Source organism: Terrapene carolina, unplaced genomic scaffold (genome assembly GCF_002925995.2).
Source record: "Terrapene carolina triunguis isolate 2854851 unplaced genomic scaffold, T_m_triunguis-2.0 Scaffold49, whole genome shotgun sequence".
Lineage (NCBI taxonomy): Eukaryota > Metazoa > Chordata > Testudines > Emydidae > Terrapene > Terrapene triunguis.
In genome coordinates, this window is record NW_020664400.1 from 3,752,085 (window position 1) to 3,776,672 (window position 24,588).

Below are 24,588 nucleotides of genomic sequence, written 5' to 3' on the forward strand. Positions count from 1 at the left end.
TGCCCTGACCCCAGCCCCCTGCTCTGCTCCCCAGCGCCCCCATCCCTAGTGCCCCCGCCCTGTCCCCCATTCCCCTTGCCCCCCAGCACCCTTGTACCCAGCGCCCCCCGCTGCTCCTCTTGCCCCGGGGGGAGGCTGGCTGCCTGCCTGCCTGCCTGGGTGGGTGTTGCAGCACGGGGTCAGGCTGTGGGGGGCATTAAGGAGGGATTTGGGAGCGGGCGGTGCCAGATGCTCTGCCCGCAGGATATCAGAAGGGGCACGAGGATACTGGCTTGTTTGGCTGGGGGTGTTATGGGGCTGGAGCTGGATGCAATAACGTACCACTGGGGTCTCTGTCTCCTGGGGTCTGGTGAGGGAGTGGTTGCTATTCCTGGGCACGGCTTTGTCATCTGTGTTGGGGACGGGGCAATACAGCAAGGGCCATTTCTCCACAGCGTGTTTACCTCCCTCTCCCATGTTGTCCCACAGCAAGGTGGGCAGGATGAGGAGCCGGAAGAAGCATTTACATTGGCGCTAGAAGTGGGGACGCCCCAGAAGACATGTCGTACCGAGGCAGCGAGCGGGACTTCCAGACTTCAGCCAGGAGGATGGGAACTTCGTTGCTCTTCCAGCTCTCTGTCCATGAGAGAGAGCTGGACCTGGTCTTCTTGGACCACAGCTATGCCAAGCCATGGAGTGCCCACCCCGACGCTAGCAGTGCCCGGCCTACTCGGATGCTCTTTGTCACCCCCAGGAGGCACCAAGACAGCACCATGTGAGCATAGCCTTTTCTGGTGCTACTGAGTTGGTTGGGTTTGGGTCCACGTGTACCTTGGATATTCCTTCCCTGTGCTCTGATGGTTCACTTGTTGCTTTCTGTGTCTGTTTTCAAGGTGCTTTTTAAACACATTAGGTAACACATGTTGAAACCCCAGTCTAAGAATATAAGAACGGCCATACTGGGTCAGACCAAAGGTCCAGCTAGCCCAGTATCCTGTCTACTGACAGTGGCCAGTGCCAGGTGCCACAGAGGGAATGAACAGAACAGGGAATCATCAAGTGATCCATCCCCTGTCGCTCATTCCCAGCTTCTGACAAGCAGAAGCTAGTGACACCATCCCGGCTAATAGTCATTGATGGACCTATCGTCCATGAGTTTATCTAGTTCTTTTTTGATCCCTGTTATAGTCTTGGCCTTCACAATAACCTCTGGCAAAGAGTTCCACTGGTTAACTGTGCGTTGTGTGAAGAAATACTTCCTTTTGTTTGTTATAAGCTTGCTGCCTATTAATTTCATTTGGTGACCCCTAGTTCTTGTATTATGACACTTCCTTATTTACTTTCTCCACACCAGTCATTATTTTATAGCCCTCTATCATATCCCCTTTTAGTTGTCTCTTTTTTAAGCTGAAAAGTCCCAGTCTTATTAATCTCTCCTCATATGGAAGCCGTTCCATACCCCTAATCATTTTTGTTGCCCTTTTCTGAACCTTTTCCAATTCCAATATATCTTTTTTGAGATGGGGCGACCACATCTGCACGCAGTATTCCAGATGTGGGCGTACCATGGATTTATATAGAGGCAATATGATATTTTCTGTTTTATTATCTATCTCTTTCTTAATGATGCCCAACATTCTGTTTGCTTTTTTGACTGTCGCTGCACATTGAGTGCATGTTTTCAGAGAATTATCCACAGTTACTCCAAGATCTCTTTCTTGAGTCATAAGAGCTAATTTACACCCTAACATATTGTATGTATGGTTGGGATTATGCTTTCCATTGTGCAGTACTTTGCATTAAGCAACATTGAATTTCATCTGACAATTGTCTAGACAGTTCAAAACAAAAAGTCACTTTGGAATTTAATTCAGTAAAAACACAAACTTAAAAAGGTTGAAATAGAAATGAAACAGTTCAAAATTGTACATATATTCTGAGGCCAGAGAGATCATTATGATCATCTGGTCTGACCTCCTGTATAACACAGGAAAGAGCACTTTCTCAAAGTAATTCCTGGAGCAGATCTTTTAGAAAATCATCCAATCTTGATTTAAAAATGGTTGGTGGTGGAGAATCCACCATGATCTTTGGCAAATTGTTCTATGATCAATTACTCTCTCTTTTTTTTTAATTATGTCTTCTTTCCAGTCTGAAATTATCTACTTTCTGCTTCCAGCCATTGGATTGTGTAGGACCTTTCTCTGCTATATCAGTGATTTTCAATCTTTTTTTCATTTGCGGGCCCCTAAAAAATTTCAAATGAAGATGCGGACCCATTTGGAAATCTTAGACATATTCTGCGGCCCCTCAGGGGTCTGCGGACCACAGGTTGAAAACAACTGTGCTACACTGATGAGCCCATTATCAAATATTTATTCCCCATGTAGGTACTGTAGACCAGTAGTTCTCAAACTTTTGTACTGGTGACCCCTTTCTCACAGCAAGCCTCTGAGCGTGCCCTCTCTTATGAATTAAAAACACTTTTTTTTATATTTAACACTATTATAAAGGCTGGAGGTGAAGCGGGGTTACGAGGTGGAGGCTGACAGCTCACGACCCCCACGTAATAATCTTGTGACCCCCTAAGGGGTTGCAACCCCCAGTTTGAGATCCCATTATAGACTGTAATCAAGTCACTCTTTAATCTTCTCTTTGTTATACTAAACAGATTGAGCTCCTTGATGTCTCACTATGAAGCAGGTTTCTAATCCTTTAATCATTCTCATGACTCTTCTCTGAACCCTCTCCAATTTATCAACACCCTTCTTGAATTGTGGGCAGCAGAACTGGACAAAGTATTCCAGCGGTGGTCGTACCAGTGCCGAATAGAGATGAAATTACCTCTCTACTCCTTCTCCAGATACTGAAATTAAACGTTTCAATTGACTCAATCTGAAACTTTTTTGCATTTTCAATCCATGTAAATTTTCAAGATTTTGACTTTTAACCTAGATTCAGGATGGGAACATTTTTCAAAATCTCGAAAATTCTCCTGGGTCAGGAAAACTGTTTCCTGCCCACCTCTGATGCTAACATCACGCCTTTAAATTCTGGTCCAGACAAGACCTGAAATGCTCGTGAAGTCCAGTGAAAGCCTAGAGATCTGCTTAGTAAGGCCTTGGCTACACTTGAGAGTTACAGCGCAATAAAGCCGCCCCCAGCGCTGTAACTTACTCCCCGTCCACATTGGCAAGGCATTTGCAGCGCTGTATCTCCGTGGCTGCAGCGCTGCAGGTACTCCACCTCCCCGAGAGGAATAACAGCTGCTGCGGAGTGGCTGAGACGGAGTGGCTAAGACGCTGGTGCTCCAGTTTAAACGGAGAGTAACCTTATTATGCAGTGATTGACCTTCGGAAACTCCCCATAATCCTTTTAAGTGAAGCTTTCTCTCTTTGTTTTGTTGTGAACTCCGGGCTCCTGGAGCTGCTTATCAAAAAAACAAACACAGCTACTGTTTGCTGTGGATGAGTAGAGGCAGGCAGGGGGGCTCCCTTTGGAACGCCCACAGCTGATGTTTGCTTGAAGAGAGAGGCAGCCACGGGAGGGAGAGGGGGGTCCGTTTCGGGGAGTGGCTGCTTATCTGGTCTGTGAGGGAAAGAAACAAACAGCTGCTGTTTGCTTTCAGTGAGTGGGAGGGGGTGGAGGAGGGAGCGGGGTCGGAACTTGCCTTCTCTCTCTCCCCCCACGCTTCCTGTCACACTCCACCCCTGCCCCCCTTTTGAAAAGCACATTGCAGCCACTTGAACGCTGGGATAGCTGTCCATAATGCACCGCTCCCAATGCCGCTGCAAATGTGGCCACGACAGTGCGCTGGCAGCTGTCAATGTGGACAGACTGCAGCGCTTTCCCTACTCAGCTGTACGAAGACAGGTTTAACTCACAGCGCTGTACAGCTGCAAGTGTAGCCAAGGCCTAAGTGCTTAAAGTACAATGGCTTTGTCTTGACTAGAGTTTTAGAAGCTGTTAATTAGATCAAGCTAGTTAACTTGAGCTAACATCACATCTCTAAATCCTAGTCTAAACAAAACCTTTAGAGAGGGACTGGGTGTGAGCTAATAAACTCGCAGACCCGGTGTACACTACAGAATGTCACCATGTCTGAACATGCTTGCTGGGCTTGGTAGCTAGCCAGTGCTGAATGCATTTTAGAAGTCAGCGTGTGCAGCAGGTCAGACTGCCTTCAGCTGATTGTGACATGGTGGGTCCTTCACTGTCTTCAGGAGCGTGTGCGCTCACATGATTGTTGATGACCATAGTTAGAAAGAGTAAAATTTCCAAGTGCAGACCAGGCCTCCGCACATCCCTCCAAAAGGTTGGGGGGTTGGTATTTCTCAAAATAGGTGATGGGACCATTGGAGCAGTCATGGGATAAGAGAAGGGGATGTTTTATTTTTGTTGCCTATATTTTGCAGCCTAGTGTGTCCCCTCTCTTATTTTCCTTTATTGTTTTATGTATTTTCCCTTTGTGATGCTGGAACTGTTTCCTATGTGTATGTGTGGGATGGGTGGATGGAATAAAAGAATCAAGGTCGGCCTGATTATGTTATAGTCATCAAATGGGGATGTTTCTAGTGCAGTTCTGCAGGGATTGGTTTTCTGCCTGATGCTGTTAAATATATTATCAGTGATCTGGAAGTAAATGTAAAATCACTGCTCCCAGTGCGATGCTGTGGCCAAAGGGCTAACGCGATCCTTGGCTGTGTCCACAGTACAGTAGAGAGAAGGAGCAAGGAGGTGATTCGTCTCTCTGTATACAGCATGGGTGAGACTGATACTGGAATGCTGCATCCAGTTCTAGTATTTATATTATTACAGGGATGTTGAAAAATCAGAGAAGGTGCAGAAAAGAGCCACAGAAAGTGTTCAGGGTCTGGAGAAAATACCTAACAGGGAGACTGAAAGAGCTTAATCTTATCAACAAGAAAATTGAGAGGTGACATTATTATCATCATCAATTCCTTCAGGGGAGGGAAAAAAAACACCAGGTACTAAAGGCCTCTTTAATCTAGTGCAGAAAGGCAGAAGAACCACCAATGGCTGGAAGCTGAGATCAGACAAATTCAAATTAGAAACAAGGCACAAATTTTAACGGTGAGGGTGATTAACCATTGAACAAACTACCATGGGAAATGATGGATTTTCCATCTCCTAAAGTCTTCAAATCAAGACAGGATGTGCTTTAGTCAAATTCAAATTAATGGGCTTAATTCAGGAGTAACTGGGTGAAATTCTCTGGCCTGTGGTCAGATGAGATGATCTAATGGTCCCTTTTGGTCTTAAACTCTGAATCTGTGAATACAGATACCACTGGAGGGCTCCCCAGATGATGCAGGGGTCACAGAGCCCTGATCATGTGTGAGATAAATTTACTTGCCGGAAGTGATGCAACTTATCTAGGAAAACAGGTGGGATGTTTTCTCCGCAACTGCTCTATGGTGCAGTAACTTCTGCAGAGTCTCTGCTACTACTTGAGCTGAAGAGTAAAGCATCAGATATAGGCATTTCAGTTAAACAAATAAAGGCCCCCAAGAAAGCTCAGTAATTTGTATTTCAAACAAAATGGCTCAGCTATAAACAATGGTTAAAACTTGCAAGATTGAAAAGTGTTTTAACCATTGTTTATAGCTGAGCCATTTTGTTTGAATTCCTTCCCCCCCTCTACTCATCCCATTATCCACCCACATACCTTAGCCAATATAATCCAGCATGGACCAAATAAAATTATCACCATGGCTAAACAGCAGAGTAAAAAAGGCTATTAGAGGCAAAAAGGCATCCTTTAAAAATTGGAAGTCAGATCCTATTGAGGAAAGTAGAAAGCAGCATAAACTCTGGCAAGTAAGAGTATGTCTTCACTACTGGATCGATCCAGCGGGGATTGATTTATCACGTCTAGTCTAGATTCGATAAATCGATCCCCGAGCGCTCTCCCGTGGACTCCTGTACTCTAGCTCAGCGAGAGGTGCAGGCAGAGTCGACGGGGGAGCGGCAGCAGTCGACTCACCATAGTGAAGACACCGCGATAAGTCGATCTAAGTACTTTGACTTCAGCTACGTTATTCATAGCTTCCGCCCGCCCCCCAGTGTAGACCAGGCCTAAGTGTAAAAGCATAATTAGGCAGGGCAAAAAAAGACTTTAAAGAGCAACTTGCAAAAGACAAAATTTTTTTTAAGTACATCAGAAACAGGAAGCCTGCCAAACATTTAGTGGGGCCACTGGACAATCAAGGTGCTAAAGGAGCACTCAAGAAAGACAAGGTCATTGCAAACACGTTAAATGAATTCTTTGCATCGGTCTTCACTGCAGAGGATATGAGGGAGATTCCCATACCGGAGCCATTCTTTTTAGGTGACAGATTTGAGGAACTGTCCCAGATTGAGCTGTCAGTAGAACAAATTGATGAATTAAATAGTAAGAAGTCACCAGGACCAGATCCTATTCACCCAATAATTCTGAAGGCACTCTCATATGAAATTGCAGAACTACTTTTTGAATGTAACCTATCACTTAAATCAGCCTCTGTACCAGATGACTGGAGGATAGCTACTGTAATCCCGATTATTAAAAGAGGCCCCAGACGCAGTCCTGGCAATTACAGGGCCGGAAAGCTTAACTTCAGCACCAGGCAAACTGGTTGAAACTTCAGTAAAGAACAGAATTATCAGACATGTTCATGAAACAGTATGTTGGGGAAAAGTCAACACGGCTTTTGTAAAGGGAGATCATGCATAACCAATCTTTGAATACTTTTCGGGGGTCAGCAAGCATCTGAACAAGGGTGATTCAGCTGATATAGTGTACTTGGATTTTCAGAAAGCCTTTAGCAAGGTCCCACACCAAAGGCTTTTAAGCAAAGTAAGCAGTCGGGGTAAAAGGGAAGGTCCTTTTCTGGATCAGTAACTGGCTAAAAGATAGGAAACAAAGAGTAGGAATAGATGGTCACTTTTCACAATGGAGAGAGGTAAATAGTGGTGTCCCTCAGGGATCTGTACTGGGACATGTGCTGTGCAGCATATTCATAAATGATCTGAAAAAGGGGTAAACAGTGAGGTGGCAAAGATTGCAGACGATACAAAATTATTCAAGATTAAGTCCAAAACTGACTGTGAAGAGTTCCAAAGGGATCTCACAAAACTGGGTGACTGGGCTACAAAATGGCAGATGAAATGCAGTGTTGATAAGGGCAAAGTAATGCACATTGGAAAAATAATCCCAACTATACTTACAAAATGATGGGGTCTAAATTAGCTGTTGCCACTCAAGAGAGAAATTTGGGGGTCATTGTGGATACTTCTCTGGAAACATCCAGTCAATGTGCAATGGCAGTCAAAAAAGCTAACAATGTTTGGAACCATTAGGAAAGGTAGAGATAATAAGACAGAAAATATCATGCCTCTAGAGAAATCCATTGTATATCCACATCTTGAATACTGGGTGCAGTTCTGGTTGCCCCATTGGCAAAAGTACAGAAAAGGGCAACAAAAATGATTAGGGGTATGGAACAGCTTCCTTATGAGGAGAGATTCAAAAGACTGGGACAGATCATCTTAGAAAAGAGACGACTAAGGGGGGAGGGGATACAATAGAGGTCTATAAAATCATGAATGGCGTGGAGACAGTGAATAGAGAAGTGTTATTTACACTGTCTCATAACACAAAAACTAGAGGTCATCCAGTGAAATCAATGGGCAGGAGATTTAAAACAAAAGGAAGTACTTCTTCACACAATGCACAGTTCACCTGTGGAACTCATTGCCAGGGGATTCTGTGAAGGCCAAAAATTTAACTGGATCCAAAAAAGAATTAGACTAGTTTGTGAAGGGTAGGTCCATTAATGACTATTAGCCAAGATGGTCAGAGATGCAACCCTATGCTCTGGGTGTCCCTAAACTCCTGACTGCCAGAAGCTGGGAGTGGACGACAGGGGATGGATCCTTCGATAAATTGTCCTGTTCTGTTCATTCCCTCTGAACCATTTGGCACTGGCCACCATCGGAAGACAGGATATTGGGTTAGGTGGACCTTAGGTCTGATCCAGTATACCTGTACTTATGTTCTTAAACTGTATGTGAGCCATGTTACCAAACTGCTACCACCTCGGGCCATTGAAGGCCCGAGTGGGGCTATGAAATCTGCAAGCATGGACCCCTGCATGTATGGTGTCCCGCTGACTTCTTTGGAACGTCATGTAGACACACAGGTGTGTGCTACAGGATCTGTGCCTACTACCAGGGCCGGCGCTTCCACTAGGCAACCCTAGGCGGTCGCCTAGGGCGGCAGGATTTGGGGGGCGGCATTTTGCTGTCCTCGGCAGAAATTCGGCGGCGGGGGGTCCTTCCGCTCTGGGTCTTAGGCAGAAATTCGGCGCCGGGTCCTTCACTCGCTCCGGGACTCGCCGCCGAAGTGCCCCGAAGACGCGGAGCAGAAGGACCCCTGCTGCCGAATGCTCAGAGGAGGAGCGTTGCCGCCTAGGGCGGCAAAAACCCTGGCATCGCTCCTGCCTACGACTGAAGTGGGTTGGGAGACACAGACTCATAGAATATCAGGGTTGAAAGGGACCTCAGGAGGTCATCTAGTCCAACCCCCTGCTCAAACACTCCCCAACTAAATCATCCCAGCCAGGGCTCTGTCAAGCCCAACCTTAAAAACCTCTAAGAAAGGAGATTCCACCACCTCCCTAGGTAACCCCTTCCAGTGCTTCACCACCCTCCTAGTGAAAAAGTTTTTCTTAATATCCAACCTAAACCTCACCCACTGCAACTTGAGACCATTACTCCTTGTTCTGTCATCTGCTACCACTGAGAACAGTCTAGATCCATCCTCTTTGGAACCCCCTTTCAGGTAGTTGAAAGCAGCTATCAAATCCCCCCTCATTCTTCTCTTCTGCAGACTAAACAATCCCAGTTCCCTCAGCGTCTCCTCATAAGTCGTGCTCCAGGCCCCTAATTATTTTTGTTGCCCTCCGCTGGACTCTTTCCAATTTTTCCACATCCTTCTTGTAGTGTGGGGCCCAAAACTGGACACAGTACTCCAGATGAGGCCTCACCAATGCCTAATAGAGGGGAATGATCACGTCCCTCGATCTGCTGGCAATGCCCCTACTTATACAGCCCAAAATGCCGTTAGCCTTCTTGGCAACAAAGGCACATGGTTGACTCATATCCGGCTTCTTGTCCACTGTAACCCCTAGGTCCTTTTCTGCAGAACTGCTGCCTAGCCATTCGGTCCTTAGTCTGTAGCAGTGCATGGAATTTTTCCGTCCTAAGTGCAGGCCTCTACACTTGTCCTTGTTGAACCTCATCAGATTTCTTTTGGCCCAATCCTCTAATTTGTCTAGCTCCCTCTGTATCCTATCCCTACCCTCCAACGTAACGTATCTACCACTCCTCCCAGTTTAGTGTCATCTGCAAACTTGCTGAGGGTGCAATCCACGCCATCCTCCAGATCATCAATGAAGGTATTGAACAAAACCGGCCTCAGGACCGACCCTTGGGGCACGCCGCTTGATACCGGCTGCCAACTAGACATGGAGCCATTGATCACTACCTGTTGAGCCCGATGATCTAGCCAGCTTTCTATCCACCTTATAGTCCATTCATCCAGCCCATACTTCTTTAACTTGCCTGCAGGAATACTGTGGGAGACCGTATCAAAAGCTTTGCTAACGTCAAGGAATAACACATCCACTGCTTTCCCCTCATTGACAGAGCCAATTATCTCATCATAGAAGGCAATTAGGTTAGTCAGGCATGACTTGCCCTTGGTGAATCCATGCTGACTGTTCCTGATCACTTTTCTCTCCTCGAAGTGCTTCACAATTGATTCCTTGAGGACCTGCTCCATGATTTTTCTAGGGACTGAGGTGAGGCTGACTGGCCTGTAGTTCCCCGGATCCTCCTCCCTTTTTTAAAGATGGGCACTACATTAGCCTTTTTCCCATCATCCAGGATCTCCCCCGATCGCCATGAGTTTTCAAAGATAATGGCCAATGGCTCTGCAGTCACGTCCACCAACTCCTTTAGCACCCTCAGATGCATTGCATCTGGCCCCATGGACTTGTGCTCGTCCAGCTTTTCTAAATAGTCCTGAACCACTTCTTTCTCCACAGAGGGCTGCTCACCTCCTCCCCATACTGTGCTGCCCAGTGCAGTAGTCTGGGAGCTGACCTTGTTCATGAAGACAGAGGCAAAAAAAGCATTGAGTACATTAGCTTTTTCCACATCCTCTGTCATTAGGTTGCCTCCCCCATTCAGTAAGGGGCCCACACTTTTCTTGATCACCTTCTTGTTGCTAACATACCTGGTGAAACCCTTCTTGTTACTCTTAACATCCCTTGCTAGCTGCAACTCCAAGTGTGATTTGGCGTTCCTGATTTCACTCCTCCATACCTTGGCAATATTTTCATACTCCACCCTTGTCCACCTTGTCATTTGTCCAAGCTTCCACTTCTTGTAAGCTTCTTTTTTGAGTTTAAGATCAGCAAGGATTTCACTGTTAAGCCAAGCTGGTTGCCTGCCATATTTACTGTTCTTTCTACACATCGGGATGGTTTGTTCCTGCAACCTCAATAAGGATTCTTTAAAATACAGCCAGCTCTCCTGGACTCCTTTCCCCCTCATGTTATTCTCCCAGGGGATCCTGCCCATCAGTTCCCTGAGGGAGTCAAAGTCTGCTTTTCTGAAGTCCAGGGTCTGTATTCTTCTGCATTCCTTTCTTCCTTGTGTCAGGATCCTGAACTTGACCATCTCATGGTCACTGCCTCTGAGGTTCCCATCCACTTTTGCTTCCCCTACTAATTCTTCCCTGTTTGTGAGCAGCAGGTCAAGAAGAGCTCTGCCCCTAGTTGGTTCCTCCAGCACTTCTACCAGGAAATTGTCCCCTACACTTTCCAAAAACTTCCTGGATTGTCTGTGCACCGCTGTATTGCTCTCTCAGCAGATATCAGGGTGATTGAAGTCCCCCATGAGAACCAGGGCCTGTGATCTAGTAACTTCTGTTAGTTGCCTGAAGAACGCCTCGTCCACCTCATCCCCCTGGTCTGGTGGTCTATAGCAGACTCCCACCACGACATCACTCTTGTTGCTCACATTTCTAAACTTAAATCAGAGACTCTCAGGTTTTTCTGCAGTTTCATACTGGAGCTCTGAGCAGTCAGACTGCTCTCTTACATACAATGCAACTCTCCCACCTTTTCTGCCCTGCCTGTCCTTCCTGAACAGTTTATATCCATGCATGACAGTACTCCAGTCATGTGAGTTATCCCACCAAGTCTCTGTTATTCCAATCACATCATAATTCCTTGACTGTACCAGGACTTCCAGTTCTCCCTGCTTGTTTCCCAGTCTTCTTGCATTTGTGTATAGGCACTTAAAATAACTCGCTGATCGTCCTGCTTTCTCAGTATGAGGCAGGAGTCCTCCCCTCTTGTGCTCTCCGGCTCGTGCTTCCTCCCGGTATTCCACTTCCCCACTTAGGGCTTTGGTCTCCTTCCCCCGGTGAACCTAATTTAAAGCCCTCCTCACTAGGTTAGCCAGGCTGCTTGCGAAGATGCTCTTCCCTCTCTTCGTTAGGTGGAGCCCATCTCTTCCTCGCAATCCTTCTTCTTGGAACACCATCCAATGGTCAAAGAATCCAAAACCTTCTCTTCAACACCACCTGCGTAGCCTTTAACGATTCGATGGTCTCTACCCAGGCCTTTTCCCTGCACAGGGAGGATGGACGAGAACACCACTTGTGCCTCAAACTCCTTTATCCTTCTTCCCAGAGCCACATAGTCTGCAGTGATCCGCTCAAGGTCATTCTAGGCAGTATTATTGGTGCCCACGTGGAGAAGCAGAAAGGGGTAGCGAGCTGAGAGCTTGATGAGTTTTGGCAGTCTCTCTGTCACATCATGAATCCTAGCTCCTGGCCAGCAGCACACGTCTTGGTTTTCCCAGTTGGGATGGCAGATGACTCAGTCCCCCTTAGGAGGGAGTCCCCGACCACCACCACCCGCCTCCTTCTCTTGGGAGCGTTGGTCGTGGAACCCCCATCCCTAGGACAGTGCATCTCATGCCTTCCAATCGGTGGAGTCTCCTTCTGCTCCCTTCCCTCAGATGTATCATCTAGTCCACTCTCCGCATTAGTACCTGTGGAGGGAACATGAAAATGGTTGCTCACCTGTATCTGCATTGCTGGTACATGGAGTCTCCTCTTTCTTCTTCTGGAGGTCACATGCTGCCAATTTTCTTCACCGTCCTTCTGTCCCCGCTGCGCAGCCTGCTGTGATTCTTCAGAATGTTGTGCCCATAGAAGCATATCCTGACATCTGTCCAGGAAATCTTCATTTTCTCTTATGCAACGCAGGGTTGATACTTGTTTCTCCAGACCTTGAACCTTCTCTTCCAATATGGAGACCAGCTTGCACTTTGTACAGAGAAAGTCGCTTCTGTCCTGTGGAAGAAAGACAGACATGGCACATCCTGTGCAGGTCACAACAGCTGATTGCTCACCGTCCATATTACCTTCCCTCTAAGAGCTTCCTCAGCTGTTGCAGTAACTACTCATAGAAGCCCGCAAGATGAAAGCCTCAGTGGGCTCTCCCCAGGCAAACTCCCTCTATTAGCCTCCACTGTTCGCCGCTCAGCTGGTTTGCAACTGGCTGCCTTTTTATAACAGTCAGGCCCACACATGGTTAAAACCTGATTCAGGGCTTATCAGCACTACAAATTGCAAGTAACCTTGTCAGGAGACAATCATGTTGTTAGATGACATTTCATTTTGTAGCGTAGCCTGGCCCCAAGACAGAGGTTTCGGGTGCAGAATACGGTTACAAATGCAATGAAAAACAGCACGGTTCCATCTTCTGCTCCAGTGGCAGCAGCTTCAAAGGCTGTGTCTCAGCCATGGTCAGATACTGATTTGGAGCTTGTGTGGGACGGAGGATGAAATAAGCTTGAAGGAGCCTTGTGCTTTCAGACAGGTGGGCACAGGTGTGCTGTCTCTGTTCCATCTTGCCCAGGCAGGTACCTGTAATCCAGTGCAGTGTGTTTCCAGTTCCTGTTTTGTGTTGAGAAACCTGCTGCTCTAAGGCTGCTGTGATAGGGCAGGGTCCTGTTCTCTGAAATCCCAGCTCTCCTTTCAGTGAGGTGGATATCCCCATCGATGTGGAAACCGTCACACCCACGCCTGTCCCGCTCTACGACAACCAGAAAGCGCGCAGTGTTATGAACGAGTGTGAGCGCCACGTCATCTTTGCCCGTACGGATGCCGATGCCCCTCCTCCACCAGATGACTGGGAGGAGCACATGAACAGGTAACATGGCTGGGATGCTGTTGGGGGTTTCCGTGCTGCAGTTCTTACTGAGAGGCTGTTAGCTGGGAAGAGGAATAAAGTAAGTAACGTGGAAATGACAGGTTTCAGAGTAGCAGCCGTGTTAGTCTGTATCCGCAAAAAGAACAGGAGTCCTTGTGGCACCTTAGAGACTAACACATTTATTTGAGCATAAGCTTTCGTGGGCTACAGCCCACTTCATCGGATGCATAGAATGGAACACACAGAAGATATTTATACATACAGAGAACATGAAAAGATGGGAGTAGCCATACCAACTGTAAGAGGCCAATCAATTGAGATGAGCTATCATCAGCAGGAGAGAGAAAAAAACCTTTGAAGTGATAATTGAGATGACCCATAGAAGGTGTGAGGATATTTTAACATACTTTAACATGAGGAAATAGATTCAATTAGTGTAATGACCCAACCATTCCCAGTCTCTGTTCAAACCTAAGTTAATTGTATCTAATTTGCGTATTAATTCAAGTTCAGCAGTCTCTCTTTGGAGTCTGTTTTTGAAGTTTTTTTTGTTGCAAAATTGCCACCTTCAGGTCTTTCACTGAGTGGTTAGAGAGATTGAAGTGTTCTCCCACTGGTTTTTGAACGCTATGATTCCTGATCTTATATTTGTGTCCATTTATTCTTTTGCGTAGAGACTGTCCGGTTTGGCCACTGTACATGGCAGAGGGGCATTGCTGGCACATGATGGCATATATCACGCTGGTAGATGTGCAGGTGAATGAGCTCCTGATGGCGTGGCTGATGTGATTAGGTCCTATGATGGTGTCACTTGAATAGATATGTGGACAGAGTTGGCATCGGGCTTTGTTGCAAGGATAGGTTCCTGGGTTAGTGTTTATGTTGTATGGTGTGCAGTTGCTGGTGAGTATTTGCTTCAGGTTGGGGGGCTGTCTGTAAGCGAGGACTGGTCTGTCTCCCAAGATCTGTGAGAGTGAGGGATCATCTTTCAGGATAGGTTGTAGATCCTTGATGCGCTGGAGAGGTTTTAGTTGGGGGCTGACGGTGACGGCTAGTGGCGTTCTGTTACTTTCTTTGTTGGGCCTGTCCTGTAGTAGGTGACTTCTGGGTACTCTTCTGGCTCTGTCAATCTGTTTCCTCACTTCAGCAGGTGGGTATTGTAGTTTTAAGAATGCTTGATAGAGATCTTGTAGGTGTTTGTCTCTGTCTGAGGGATTGGAGCAAATGTGGTTGTATCGTAGAGCTTGGCTGTAGACAATGGATGGTGTGGTGTGTCCTGGATGAAAGCTGGAGGCATGTAGGTAAGTAGGTTACAGTATAGGGTGGTGGAAATGGTAGTACGCAGAGGCAGCAATCTAGTGGTCACAGCAAAAGATTGGGATTCAGGAATCCTCTTGTTGGTTGTATTTCACTAGCGTAGAGAGCCTCAGCAGAGGTTGGGACTTCACAGTGCCGGGCACTGTGCATACAGATAAGAGAGGGTCCCTACCCCAAGGAGTCTACAGTCAATACAAAGGGTGGGAGGGGAAACTGAGGCAGGGGTGAAATGACTTGCCCAGGTTCCCATAGCATGTCAGTGGCAGAGCTAGGAAGAGAATCCAAGTCTCCTGACTCTGTCCATGCCCTATCCACTGGGCCATGATGTCTCTGGGTTCTATATCAGGAGGTAGCCGTGTTAGTCTGTATCCACAAAAACAACAAGGAGTCCAATGGCACCTTAAAGACTGACAGATTTATTTGGCCATAAGCTTTCATGGGTAAAATGAAGAAGTGGGTTTTTTACCCACGAAAGCTTATGACCAAATAAATCTGTTAGCCTTTAAGGTGCCAGCGGACTCCTTGTTGTTTTTCTGGGTTCTATGATTGCCTGGGCGAATTAATGTTTGTAGAGTGTTTTGAGGTCCTGATGCAAAAAAAGCTATAAAAGAACAAAGCATTATTCATTTGCGGACATGAAGCTGACTCGCATTCTCACTTAAAACCAATGACTGTTCTGTAATGTTGTCTTGTGCGATACAAGATGGGTAGATCACAGACCTAGGCTGTGGTTAAAGAGTTTATTCTGTAATGTGCATTGGACAGCAGGCCTTTTCTCACTTTTGCATTGGGATTGTGTATATGCAGTGATTGGCAGTGAGTTTTTTGCAGGATGAGGGCCTTGGTTTGGTTTTTTGATTTGTTTTAATGTGTCTAGACATGCACTGTTCCACTTTAGGTGGCTTTTCACATCCTTCTGGGCTTTATTTAATCTTATTATGTTCAGATTTCTAGAAATATATTTCCCAGAATTCCCAGTAATTTGAGACTTCAGTTCCTTTATAAACTGTGGAACTTTCACTTATTTAATTGCACAGGTGTTCAAAGGAATGTGTTATCCAGCTGTTAATTTTACAACGACACATGAGCCTCTGAAGTCAACATCTGTAGAAAGGCTGCAGTTGCTCATAGTCTAGCCACTTCCTGGGGCTTTAGTTACCAGTCTTAATAAATGGATTTTCTGTCCTTCCACCCCCCCCCCCCCCCCCCATAAGCCCTGTTAATTCTTGTGGCTTTCTAAACTTCAAGTATCACACTTGCCCTGAATTTTGCATACAAGTACAACTGGATCAGATACTGCTTGTTTCTCACTTGCATGAGAGTTCACATTGGTCCAAGCTCCCTTCCCTTTTTCCCTCAGTCAGTCTTCAATCAAGCAAAATATTCCTAGGAAGAGCTTTCAGTTGCCTCTCTATATGTGCTAGCCATCAGTCTCCTTTACAGAGGCCTTTCTCTTCAGAACTTCTGAAGACTGTCTGTAGTCTGAAGCAGGCACTCTTCTGTTCTGTGTAAGATACTGTACATCAGTTTTGCATCTGCATGTGTATTGTGGACTGCAGCCTGGAGCTCCTAACTGTGTTTCTTCTTAAAACATTGTTTGTAAATGCTTTTTCTGTCTGAGTGCTTTGTTTATTAGGAAGGAAAGGTGATCTTTTGTCTAAGGAATGGGGTTAGAAATCAGCTAGAATGCAGGTCACCCATCTATCTGTGGGCTTTTGTCCCCTGTTGTGTAATATCTGAGTGCCTTTCGACACCCTTGTGAGACAGAGGAGCTGGGGCATAGCATGTGTGTTGGCCAAGATCACACAGGAAGTCTGTGACAGAGCTGAGAATTGAATTCAGGTCTTCTGAGTCCCAGGTCTGTGTTGGTTAGGGGTGTGAAACAAACTAACTCACTGGTGACATAGCTATGCCAACAATACCCCAGTGGAAACGCAGCTATGCCAGTGGCAGAGGGCTTCTGTTACCATGGCTAATGTCATTTGGGGAGGTGGTGTTCCTGGGCCAGCAGAAAACCTCCTTCTGCTGTGTATGCCCTTGGGGCTATGCTGACATAGGCAGTGTAGTGGAGACATAGCCCTAGCCTGTTCCTGGCTTACCACTGACTTGCCCACAGCGCTGAGGTCATGAGTGAGATCCTCCTTGCAAACCGAGGGAAATCTGCCTGTAAAGAGAAAGGTGGCACTTCTGATCATCCACGAGACTTTAGCGTGACTATCTGGACATTCAGGCCCCTCTGATGATAGATGCATGGGTCGCTTTCATATAAGGTGGTTGGTATTTTCTCAGTCTGCATTGCCCAGCTCATATATGTAGCCAAAACCATAATACAGTGTAGAGACAATGATTATTTATTGTGAGACATGGGATCTGAGCACATTACTGGGAGCCATTAACTCCTGGGTGCTAAAAGCTGATAGATCAACTGCACTGTTTTACTTACCTGCGTTGTTTTAAGAGTTAGGAGTAAAAAAATGTAAACCCTTTATATCCTGTCTAAACTACTCTCTTGGTTTTCCTTTCAGGTCGGGTTGGACGATGGCCCAGAACAAGCTATTTAATAAGATCCTTAAAGCCCTGCAATCTGACAGGCTGGCCCGCTTGGCCAATGAAGGGGTAAGATCTTTCTTCCCCCATCCCCTCTCCTTCAAGCTGCAGCAGCTGCATTGCCTCCTTATGCACCCAATCCTTCCTGGCAGTGGAGATGAAACATGTAGGACAGTCTGGCTCCTCGGCTCTTACAACCTCCTCCATGAGCAGGTTTATGGCTTTGATATGGACTAGAATGTGGTCTTCGGTGGGAGACGGATTGGCCCATGCTCACTCGCCAGAGGAACAGAGGCTGTAGCAGCAAATTTTGCCCTGGTGGATTTTGTATGTTCCTGGCACGCTCACTTTCCTTATGCCCATGTGGTCTGCTTCCCTTGTTTTTAGGCTTGCAATGAGCCAGTGCTGAGGAGGATAGCAGTGGACAAATGCGCCCGGCGGGTCCGCCAAGCTCTGGCCAGTGTGAACTGGGACACCAAGCTGATCCAATGGCTTCACACCACGCTGGTGGAGACGCTCAGTTTACCTATGTTGGCTGCTTACCTGGATGCTTTGCAGACACTTAAGGGAAAGGTGATAAACACAATGAGTTCTGGAATGTACTTTGCTTTCACTTAATACCACTTTCTCTTCAAACCGTTCGTTCAAGGGAAGCTGATGGGACATTGATCTCCTTTCTGGGCGACTGGGGGAAAAGTAGCCTCTTTGCCCCTGTTCTCCTTCCCTTTTCCCCACTGCACTAGCTTGGGGGAGCTTTTGCCTTGAGGATTAGGAGGGAGGCCTCCTGGTTTTTCTGTGGCAGTAGTGGGTGATCTTCAGCATGTCACTTAGCCTCTCTGTCTTGGTTGCCCTATCAAGAGAGTGAGGAAAGGAGAGGCCACTAGCCTGGGATTTGGGAGAGGCTGGGTCAGCTCCTTGCTCTGACACAGGCTTCCTCTGTAACCCGGGCAAATCCCTTAGCTTCTGTGTGCCTCAGTTGCCCTCTGTACTATGGGGATAACGGCTCTGCCCTGCCACAAGAGGGGTTGGGAGAATAAATACAGCTTAGCATGAGGGGCACCCAGTTATCTTAGATAGATAGATTTGTAAAAGAGGGCTAATACTTTACCGGGAGGTTGTAAACAATTGACAAACAATTAAGTTTGTAAAGCCCATGGAGCTCCTGGGATGAGAGTTATTGTAGACGGGCAACATATTAGTTTCTAAACTTTTATTGAAGTGATTCAGAGAAATACAGGGGACTTAGGAGGAGCTGTGCTAGGACTCAGGGGACCTGGGCTCTGCCACTGGTCTGCTGGGTATCCTTGGGCAAGTCACCTCACACCTCTGTGCCTCAATTTCTCCATAGATAAAATGGGAGTAATGATACTGAGCTAGTTTGGGAAGTGCTTTATATCTATGGATTGAAAATCGTGAGATCAGAGCTAGGTAGGGGTGATGGTGGTAGTAGTAGTAGTAGTATTCAGTACCCTTTTTTATGGTTTGTATGCAAGAGGCACATGCCACAGTTAAATGTTCTTGGCAAACAGAGAAGACTCTTAGGAAAGGTACTACAGGAATGTTGTTTATTATTAAAATGAGTCTAGACCAAACTTCGTTAATTGATCTTTTTCTCTCAATTTAAGTAGAATTGTGTATTTTATTTGTTTGGATAAGCACTTTCAGTACAATGTTCCCATCCCACGAAGCCAGGGTGAATCGGTACACTACAGCTGTACTTTTGCATGGCATCCGTCATACAAACTAACTCCCCAAATGGCTAAATACAATAAATATTAGAGGTGCAGAAGAACGAGAAGGTAGGAGAAAGACATTTACAGCAGAGAGATCAGCTAAGATTAGGGCCATCAAATGATTTAAAAACACAGTTGCGATTAATCGCAGTTTTAATCGCATTGTTAAGCAATAATAGAATATCACTTATTTAAATATTTTTGGTGTTGGGGGGAAGTGTGTGTGCGTGTGTGTGTGTGTTTGGGGAGCACTGTCTCTTTAAGCAGAGCGCTCAGGAGCCTGAACACTTTTTCAGCCAGCAGCAGCTGCTGTCTCCAGCACTCACTGCTGAGCCGGGAGCAGCAGACAGGCTTCCCCTGTTCCCCAACCCCAGCTCAGCGGGGACTGGGCACATGGGCGGGTGTGTGGAGGGGGGACACCCAGACATCAGCTCCTCTGCTGCCTCCCCGCCACTGCTCTGTGCAGCACACAGGAGGCAGGCTCCCGGTCTGGAGCAGCTTGGCCAGGGGCTCCATGGAGGTGGGAGCAGCAATGGAGCAGGGCGGCAGTAGGAGGGGTACCCCTGCCCCGGAGGCACGCAGCGGCGCCCCCCTGAGGATGGCCCTGGTGTGTGGTTAACATTCGTTTAAAAAAAAAAAGCGTTAATTTGTTTTGAGTTAATTGTATGCGTTAACTGTGATTGATTGACAGGCCTAATTGTTATTTTTGATTAGAAATATTTGCACTGTGAAACAGATAAAAGAGAGTGCGATCTACAAGTCAAAGCATGAAGGGCATAGAAATGCTTAGCACAGCGGTTCTCAAACTGGGTCGGGACCCCAAAGTGGGTTGCGACCTTGTTTTAATGGGATCACCAGGGCTGGTTTAGATTTACTGGGGCCTAGGGCTGAAGCCCAAAGGCTCAGGTTACAGGCCCCCTGCCAGGGCTGAAGCCCTTTGGCTTTGGCCCCCCACCTGGGGCGATGGGACTCGGGCGGGCTCAGGTTTCAGTCCCCCTCTCCTGGGGTCGTGTAGTAATTTTTGTTGTCAGAAGGGGGTCGCGGTGCAATGAAGTTTGAGAACCCCGGGCTTAGCATATCTGGCACGTCAATACCTTGCAACCCCAACTACGGCAGTGCCATACGAACGCCTGTTCTCACTTTCAGGTGATGTAACTAAGAAGCGGGCAGCATTATCTCCTGTAAATGTAAACACACTTGTTTGTCTGAGCGATTGGCTGAACAAGAAGTAGAACTGAGTGGCACACTTGTGCTCTAAAGTTTTACATTGTTTTGTTTTTGAGTGCAGCTATGTAAAAAAAAAAAAAATTCTACATGTGCAAGTTGAACGCTAGAGCTTGCACTACAGAACTTGTATGAGGTGAACCCAAAACTATTTCTCTTATCGTTCTTACAGTGCAAATATTTTTAATCAAACATAATATAAAGTGAGCACTTTGCATTCTGTGTTGTAATTGAAATCAATATATTTGAAAATATAGAAAAACATCCAAAATATTTATAATACATTTCAATTGGTATTCTATTAGTGTTTAAGTGCGAATAAAACTGCGATTAATGATGATGGATTTTTTAAGCTAGTTAATTGGTTTTGCGTTAATCGCTTGGGGTAACTGCGATTAATTGACAGCAGTTGCTAAAATGGAGAGTCAGTGAAGTAGAGGGAGACTGTTCCACCGGATGGCAGGAGGTTCAAAGGAGAAGGCTTTCATGTCAGCAGCGATGCGCTGGTGTGAAGGGATTAAAGGAGAGCTCAGTGGTAGTTAAGTGGAGGAAGCAGAGAGGGAAGAAATCAGCCAAGGTCTGGTCAGGAGGCTGGAGAAGTGCATGCAGGGTTTTAACAACAAAGAGGTCATTTATTCAGCTGCCTCTTGCAATGAAGGAGAGCCAGTGGAGCTGTTTGGAGGTGAAGGTTGCACATTGAGACAAGAGCGTGCAGCTATATCAAATACAGACTCTCCCTTCGGGTGGGTTGACACTTCTTGGTGCTCATGCAGTATCTTAGGAACGAGTCTCTGCTAAGAAAAGGTATTGGAATCGCTGGTGGCACCTATTCACTGATGTGTTGTCCTTACCTAGTGCCCTAAGGAAGGAACATTTACTGGTCCATTTCAGTGCTCTAAAGGTCTCGTTTTCTCCAACTAAATTCCAGTGCCCTGAGTCAGCAAGTTCCTCGATGTGCGAAAATGCAAACTCCGTAGTCCATCAGTCATGCTCTGCGAGCAAGTATTCCCCAAAGGGCAACTTGGCTGGACCTGTGTCTGACAACATCTCCTAATGAGCTGTGGCCTGTGCACTCCCAGCTGTGCTGCTCTGGGTCTCCTCCAGGGCAGTGCAAAACCCAAGTACTAGCCCCTTGACTCGTACCCCGTAGTGTGTATGGGAGGGGGAGTGCCAGGTGTGCTTTCTCCCGTTGCTGGGGAGAAGCTAACTGAATTTCCCATGCTCTGGTATACACATTGAAGTGCCCAGTGAAATCAGTTCTGAAGGAAGATCCCATAGGATATCAGGTGTGTGGTTAATAAGTTTCTTCAGCCACAGTCTGGCCTTTGGTTTCAGATCCCCACCCTGATTGACAGGATGCTGCTCTCGTCCACCACAAAGACAGGGGCAGCAGGGGCTGAGGCTCTCTCCCTCCTCCTGAAGAGACCATGGGACCCAGCTGTGGGTGTCTTGTCACATAATAAACCTGTGAGTACATCCCTGGGCTTGCAAGGAGGGAGGGGCTCAGCTCAGTGTCTGGTTGGTGCCTGAATCTGTTCGCTCTCCCCAGGCCTCTCTCTGTGCTTCTCCGTCCAGGTCTCTCTTGTATGCTCGGCATCATGATCTCTGTCACGGTGTCTCTACCCCCAGTACCTCCTGTCTTCAAAGTGCCCTCTTCTCCTTCAGACCCAGTCTTTCCAGGAATCCATGCTGCCTTTTCTCTCTCTGCAGCCTTCCTAGTCTGATACTGTCATTCCGTGCCCTGTGTGTGTTGTGTAACTGTGTCGGACTCAATGGATGAGAGTATTGTGTTGGGATGCAGCACCGTCCTAGTATCCCAAGCAGGCCTCTTCCAGTGACACTTGCTCCCAGCTCCCAGGATGAGCAAGGCAGGGAGGGTCTCTAGTTTTCCCTTCAGTCTGCCCTGGGGATGCTATTTAGCTCCTGTTCTAGGAGGCCTGGGCTGGGCTTGTCCTTTGTCGATCGTCCATAGCTGCCTTTGATTGTTAGCAAGGGTTGTGCCGAGAGCATCACTGGTGCTCTTAAGTACTTTGGGCCATGTCATGCTCTCGCACCTGTGGCAGAGGGTGCCCAAGTGCATGTTTGGGCTTTGTAGCAGCTCTGGTTCAAATGATCTGCAATCTTAACTTGCACACAGCTTTTCAGTAGCTCAGCCTGACCAACTCCTCTGTGTGTCCTGTGCTGTTGCAGATATCTGAGTCCTTTGCTCAGAGCAGCTGGGGGGAGGATTGGTTGGATGTGGGTTGACTGGTACGCGTCGCAGGCTTATCCTGGGGATCATGGATGCTAGGGAGCGGGCAGGTCTCAGGGAAAGGAAGCTGCTTGCCTTATCTTTCTATTGCGGTGAATTTTGTAGAACAAGTTGCCTGGTTCTCCTCTCATCCTGATTGCATCTTCCGGACCTTCCAGTTCTATGTTCCCCACCTCTCGCCGGCATCGGTTCTGGCAATCACAGCTCTCTTGCCTGGGAAAGGTTTGTAACTCGGCATGTTTTTGAAGGGAGGGGCTGTCGTTCATACTAGCAGCTCTTCCGGGGCATTTAGGGGCAGTGTGATCCTGCAACTCCTGTTAAACAGCCCAACAGCTTCATTATGCTGATCACTTCAGCAGAGAGGTCCTCCCATGGAGCTGTTCCCCCAGACCTGCACTGCTTGGTCTTCCAGGAGGGGCTCTCCATACCTCTGCTGCCATGGGCCATAGCAGGAGACCTACTGTCCTAGCACATGATTCTGCTTCAGGGATTGCCCAATTGAGTGGATTGAAGAGCGTGTGGCTGGGATTCTCCAGTATAAACAGGTCAGGGGAAAGGGGTTATTTGGTGTCTGGTAGCCTGTCTTCTGCCTAGGAGAAGTGCTGCTCCAAGCCTTCCTTGTGCATTGACTACATCAGCACTATAGGAGGAAAGCCAGTAGCAGGAGGGGTGGGTTGGTCGGGGAATGACAGTAAACCCCTGAGTCCTGACTCTGTGTGTTCACCCCAGTGGATGCGTCCCTGTGAATGGCCATCAGGACATGCTGCTCCACAGTAGAACTGCTATGATTTATACAGTGCTCTCTTTGCGGCTTGTGTTCCAGGTGATTCCTGTTGCCACCCACCTGCTGAATAATGGTAGCGGGGTGGGAGTGTTGCAGTGTCTTGAACACATGATTGGTGCAGTCAGAGGCAAAGTGCTGGAGGTAAGTGTGTGAGCAGCCTAGGTGGGCCTGCACCGTATGCCACTAACACCCATGACCTTGTCTGTGCTTGCACTGTCCTGCTGCCTTTCCTCTCACTCCCTCTTCTTTCTCGGCCAGATTCACAACCATTTCACCCACAAGCCGATCATCCTGATTGGGTGGAACACAGGAGCCTTGGTGGCCTGTCATGTAAGTAACTTCTTGTCTTGCATCCTATCAGAGGCCATTTTACACTGTACCTCTTGAATAAAAGTCACCTGGATTGGCTCTGATTCCCACGTGCCCTCCTGGCGCTTGGCCCCATGCTGGATTGGGCATGGGTGGTAACTGAACAGAGCAGCCGTCAGGTTTATCCAAGCTACTTATAAAACAGCGAGGAACCCTGATATTCCCTGGCTCTTGTATTACCAGACCAAAGGCACTTGTGTGGCCCATCACCTGCCTCCCCCCTCCGTGTTACTGAATGTTCAAGTGGTGATGAGCAAGTTAAGTTGATTAGTGGCAGTTGGGATGGATGTGGCCGGTGGGGAACTGGATAAGGCAAACTAGGGCAATGGGTAAGAGTGGAGTTGGAGATGCCAGTGTAGGGGTTTGATACATGGTTGCAGTCCAGTGAGTATATGGGGCTGTTCCAGATATGTCACTCTGGCAGGGTATTGGAGTTAAAGGACCCACTTCTCTTCTAGAACATGAAGCACTCATTGAAGCAGACGGCCTGATTCTGCCCTCTTGTACTGCCCCTTGGAGTTCAGTTTGCACTTACATCCGGGCAAAAGTGAGCTATGGGAATCAGGCTCGGTGTCTTCAAGGGAGGTTCTGTATTCCAGGAACACAGGCAAGGGAGAAGAATAACTGTGCTTTCCCTCCTCTTGCAATCTCCGCATGAGCACTACAATACCAAGAAGGGGGTGGGGTAAAGTACAGTAGAGCCTCAGAGTTATGAACTAACCGGTCAACCACACACCTCATTTGGAACTGGAGGTACACAACCAGGCAGCAGCACAGACACAAAAAAGCCAGTACAGTGCTGTGTTAAACATAAACTAAAAAACTAAAGGGAAAGGTTTTTTTTAAAACAAAAGATTTGACAAGGTAAAGAAACTGTTCCTGTGCTTGTTTCATTTAAATTAAGATTGTTAAAAGCAGCATTTTTCTTCGGCATGGTAAAGTTTCAAAGCTGCATTAAGTCAGTGGTCAACTGTAAACTTTTGAAAGAACAACCATAACATTATGTGCAGTGTCATGAACCTTTCAGTGTTATGAACATCCCATTCTCAAGGGCTTCGTAACTTGGTGATTCTACTGCACTGGTGT

At 47.1% G+C, this 24,588-nt stretch overlaps 1 protein-coding gene across 4 annotated transcripts in view; it reads left to right on the forward strand.

Moving 5' to 3' along the window:
- Positions 1–473: 473 nt before the first annotated feature.
- LOC112114620 (KAT8 regulatory NSL complex subunit 3-like) overlaps positions 474–24,588 on the forward strand; it is a 60,137-nt gene continuing 36,022 nt past the window's right edge. For all 4 annotated transcript variants that reach the window (XM_026656689.1, XM_026656691.1, XM_026656694.1 and 1 more), the window contains exons 1-8: positions 474–754; positions 13,107–13,277; positions 17,120–17,210; positions 17,529–17,714; positions 21,434–21,565; positions 22,455–22,571; positions 23,173–23,274; positions 23,392–23,463. In XM_026656689.1, the coding sequence (XP_026512474.1) occupies positions 540–754; positions 13,107–13,277; positions 17,120–17,210; positions 17,529–17,714; positions 21,434–21,565; positions 22,455–22,571; positions 23,173–23,274; positions 23,392–23,463 (1,086 nt within the window). In that variant the 5' untranslated portion in view covers positions 474–539. The remainder of the gene's footprint in view (positions 755–13,106; positions 13,278–17,119; positions 17,211–17,528; positions 17,715–21,433; positions 21,566–22,454; positions 22,572–23,172; positions 23,275–23,391; positions 23,464–24,588) is intronic.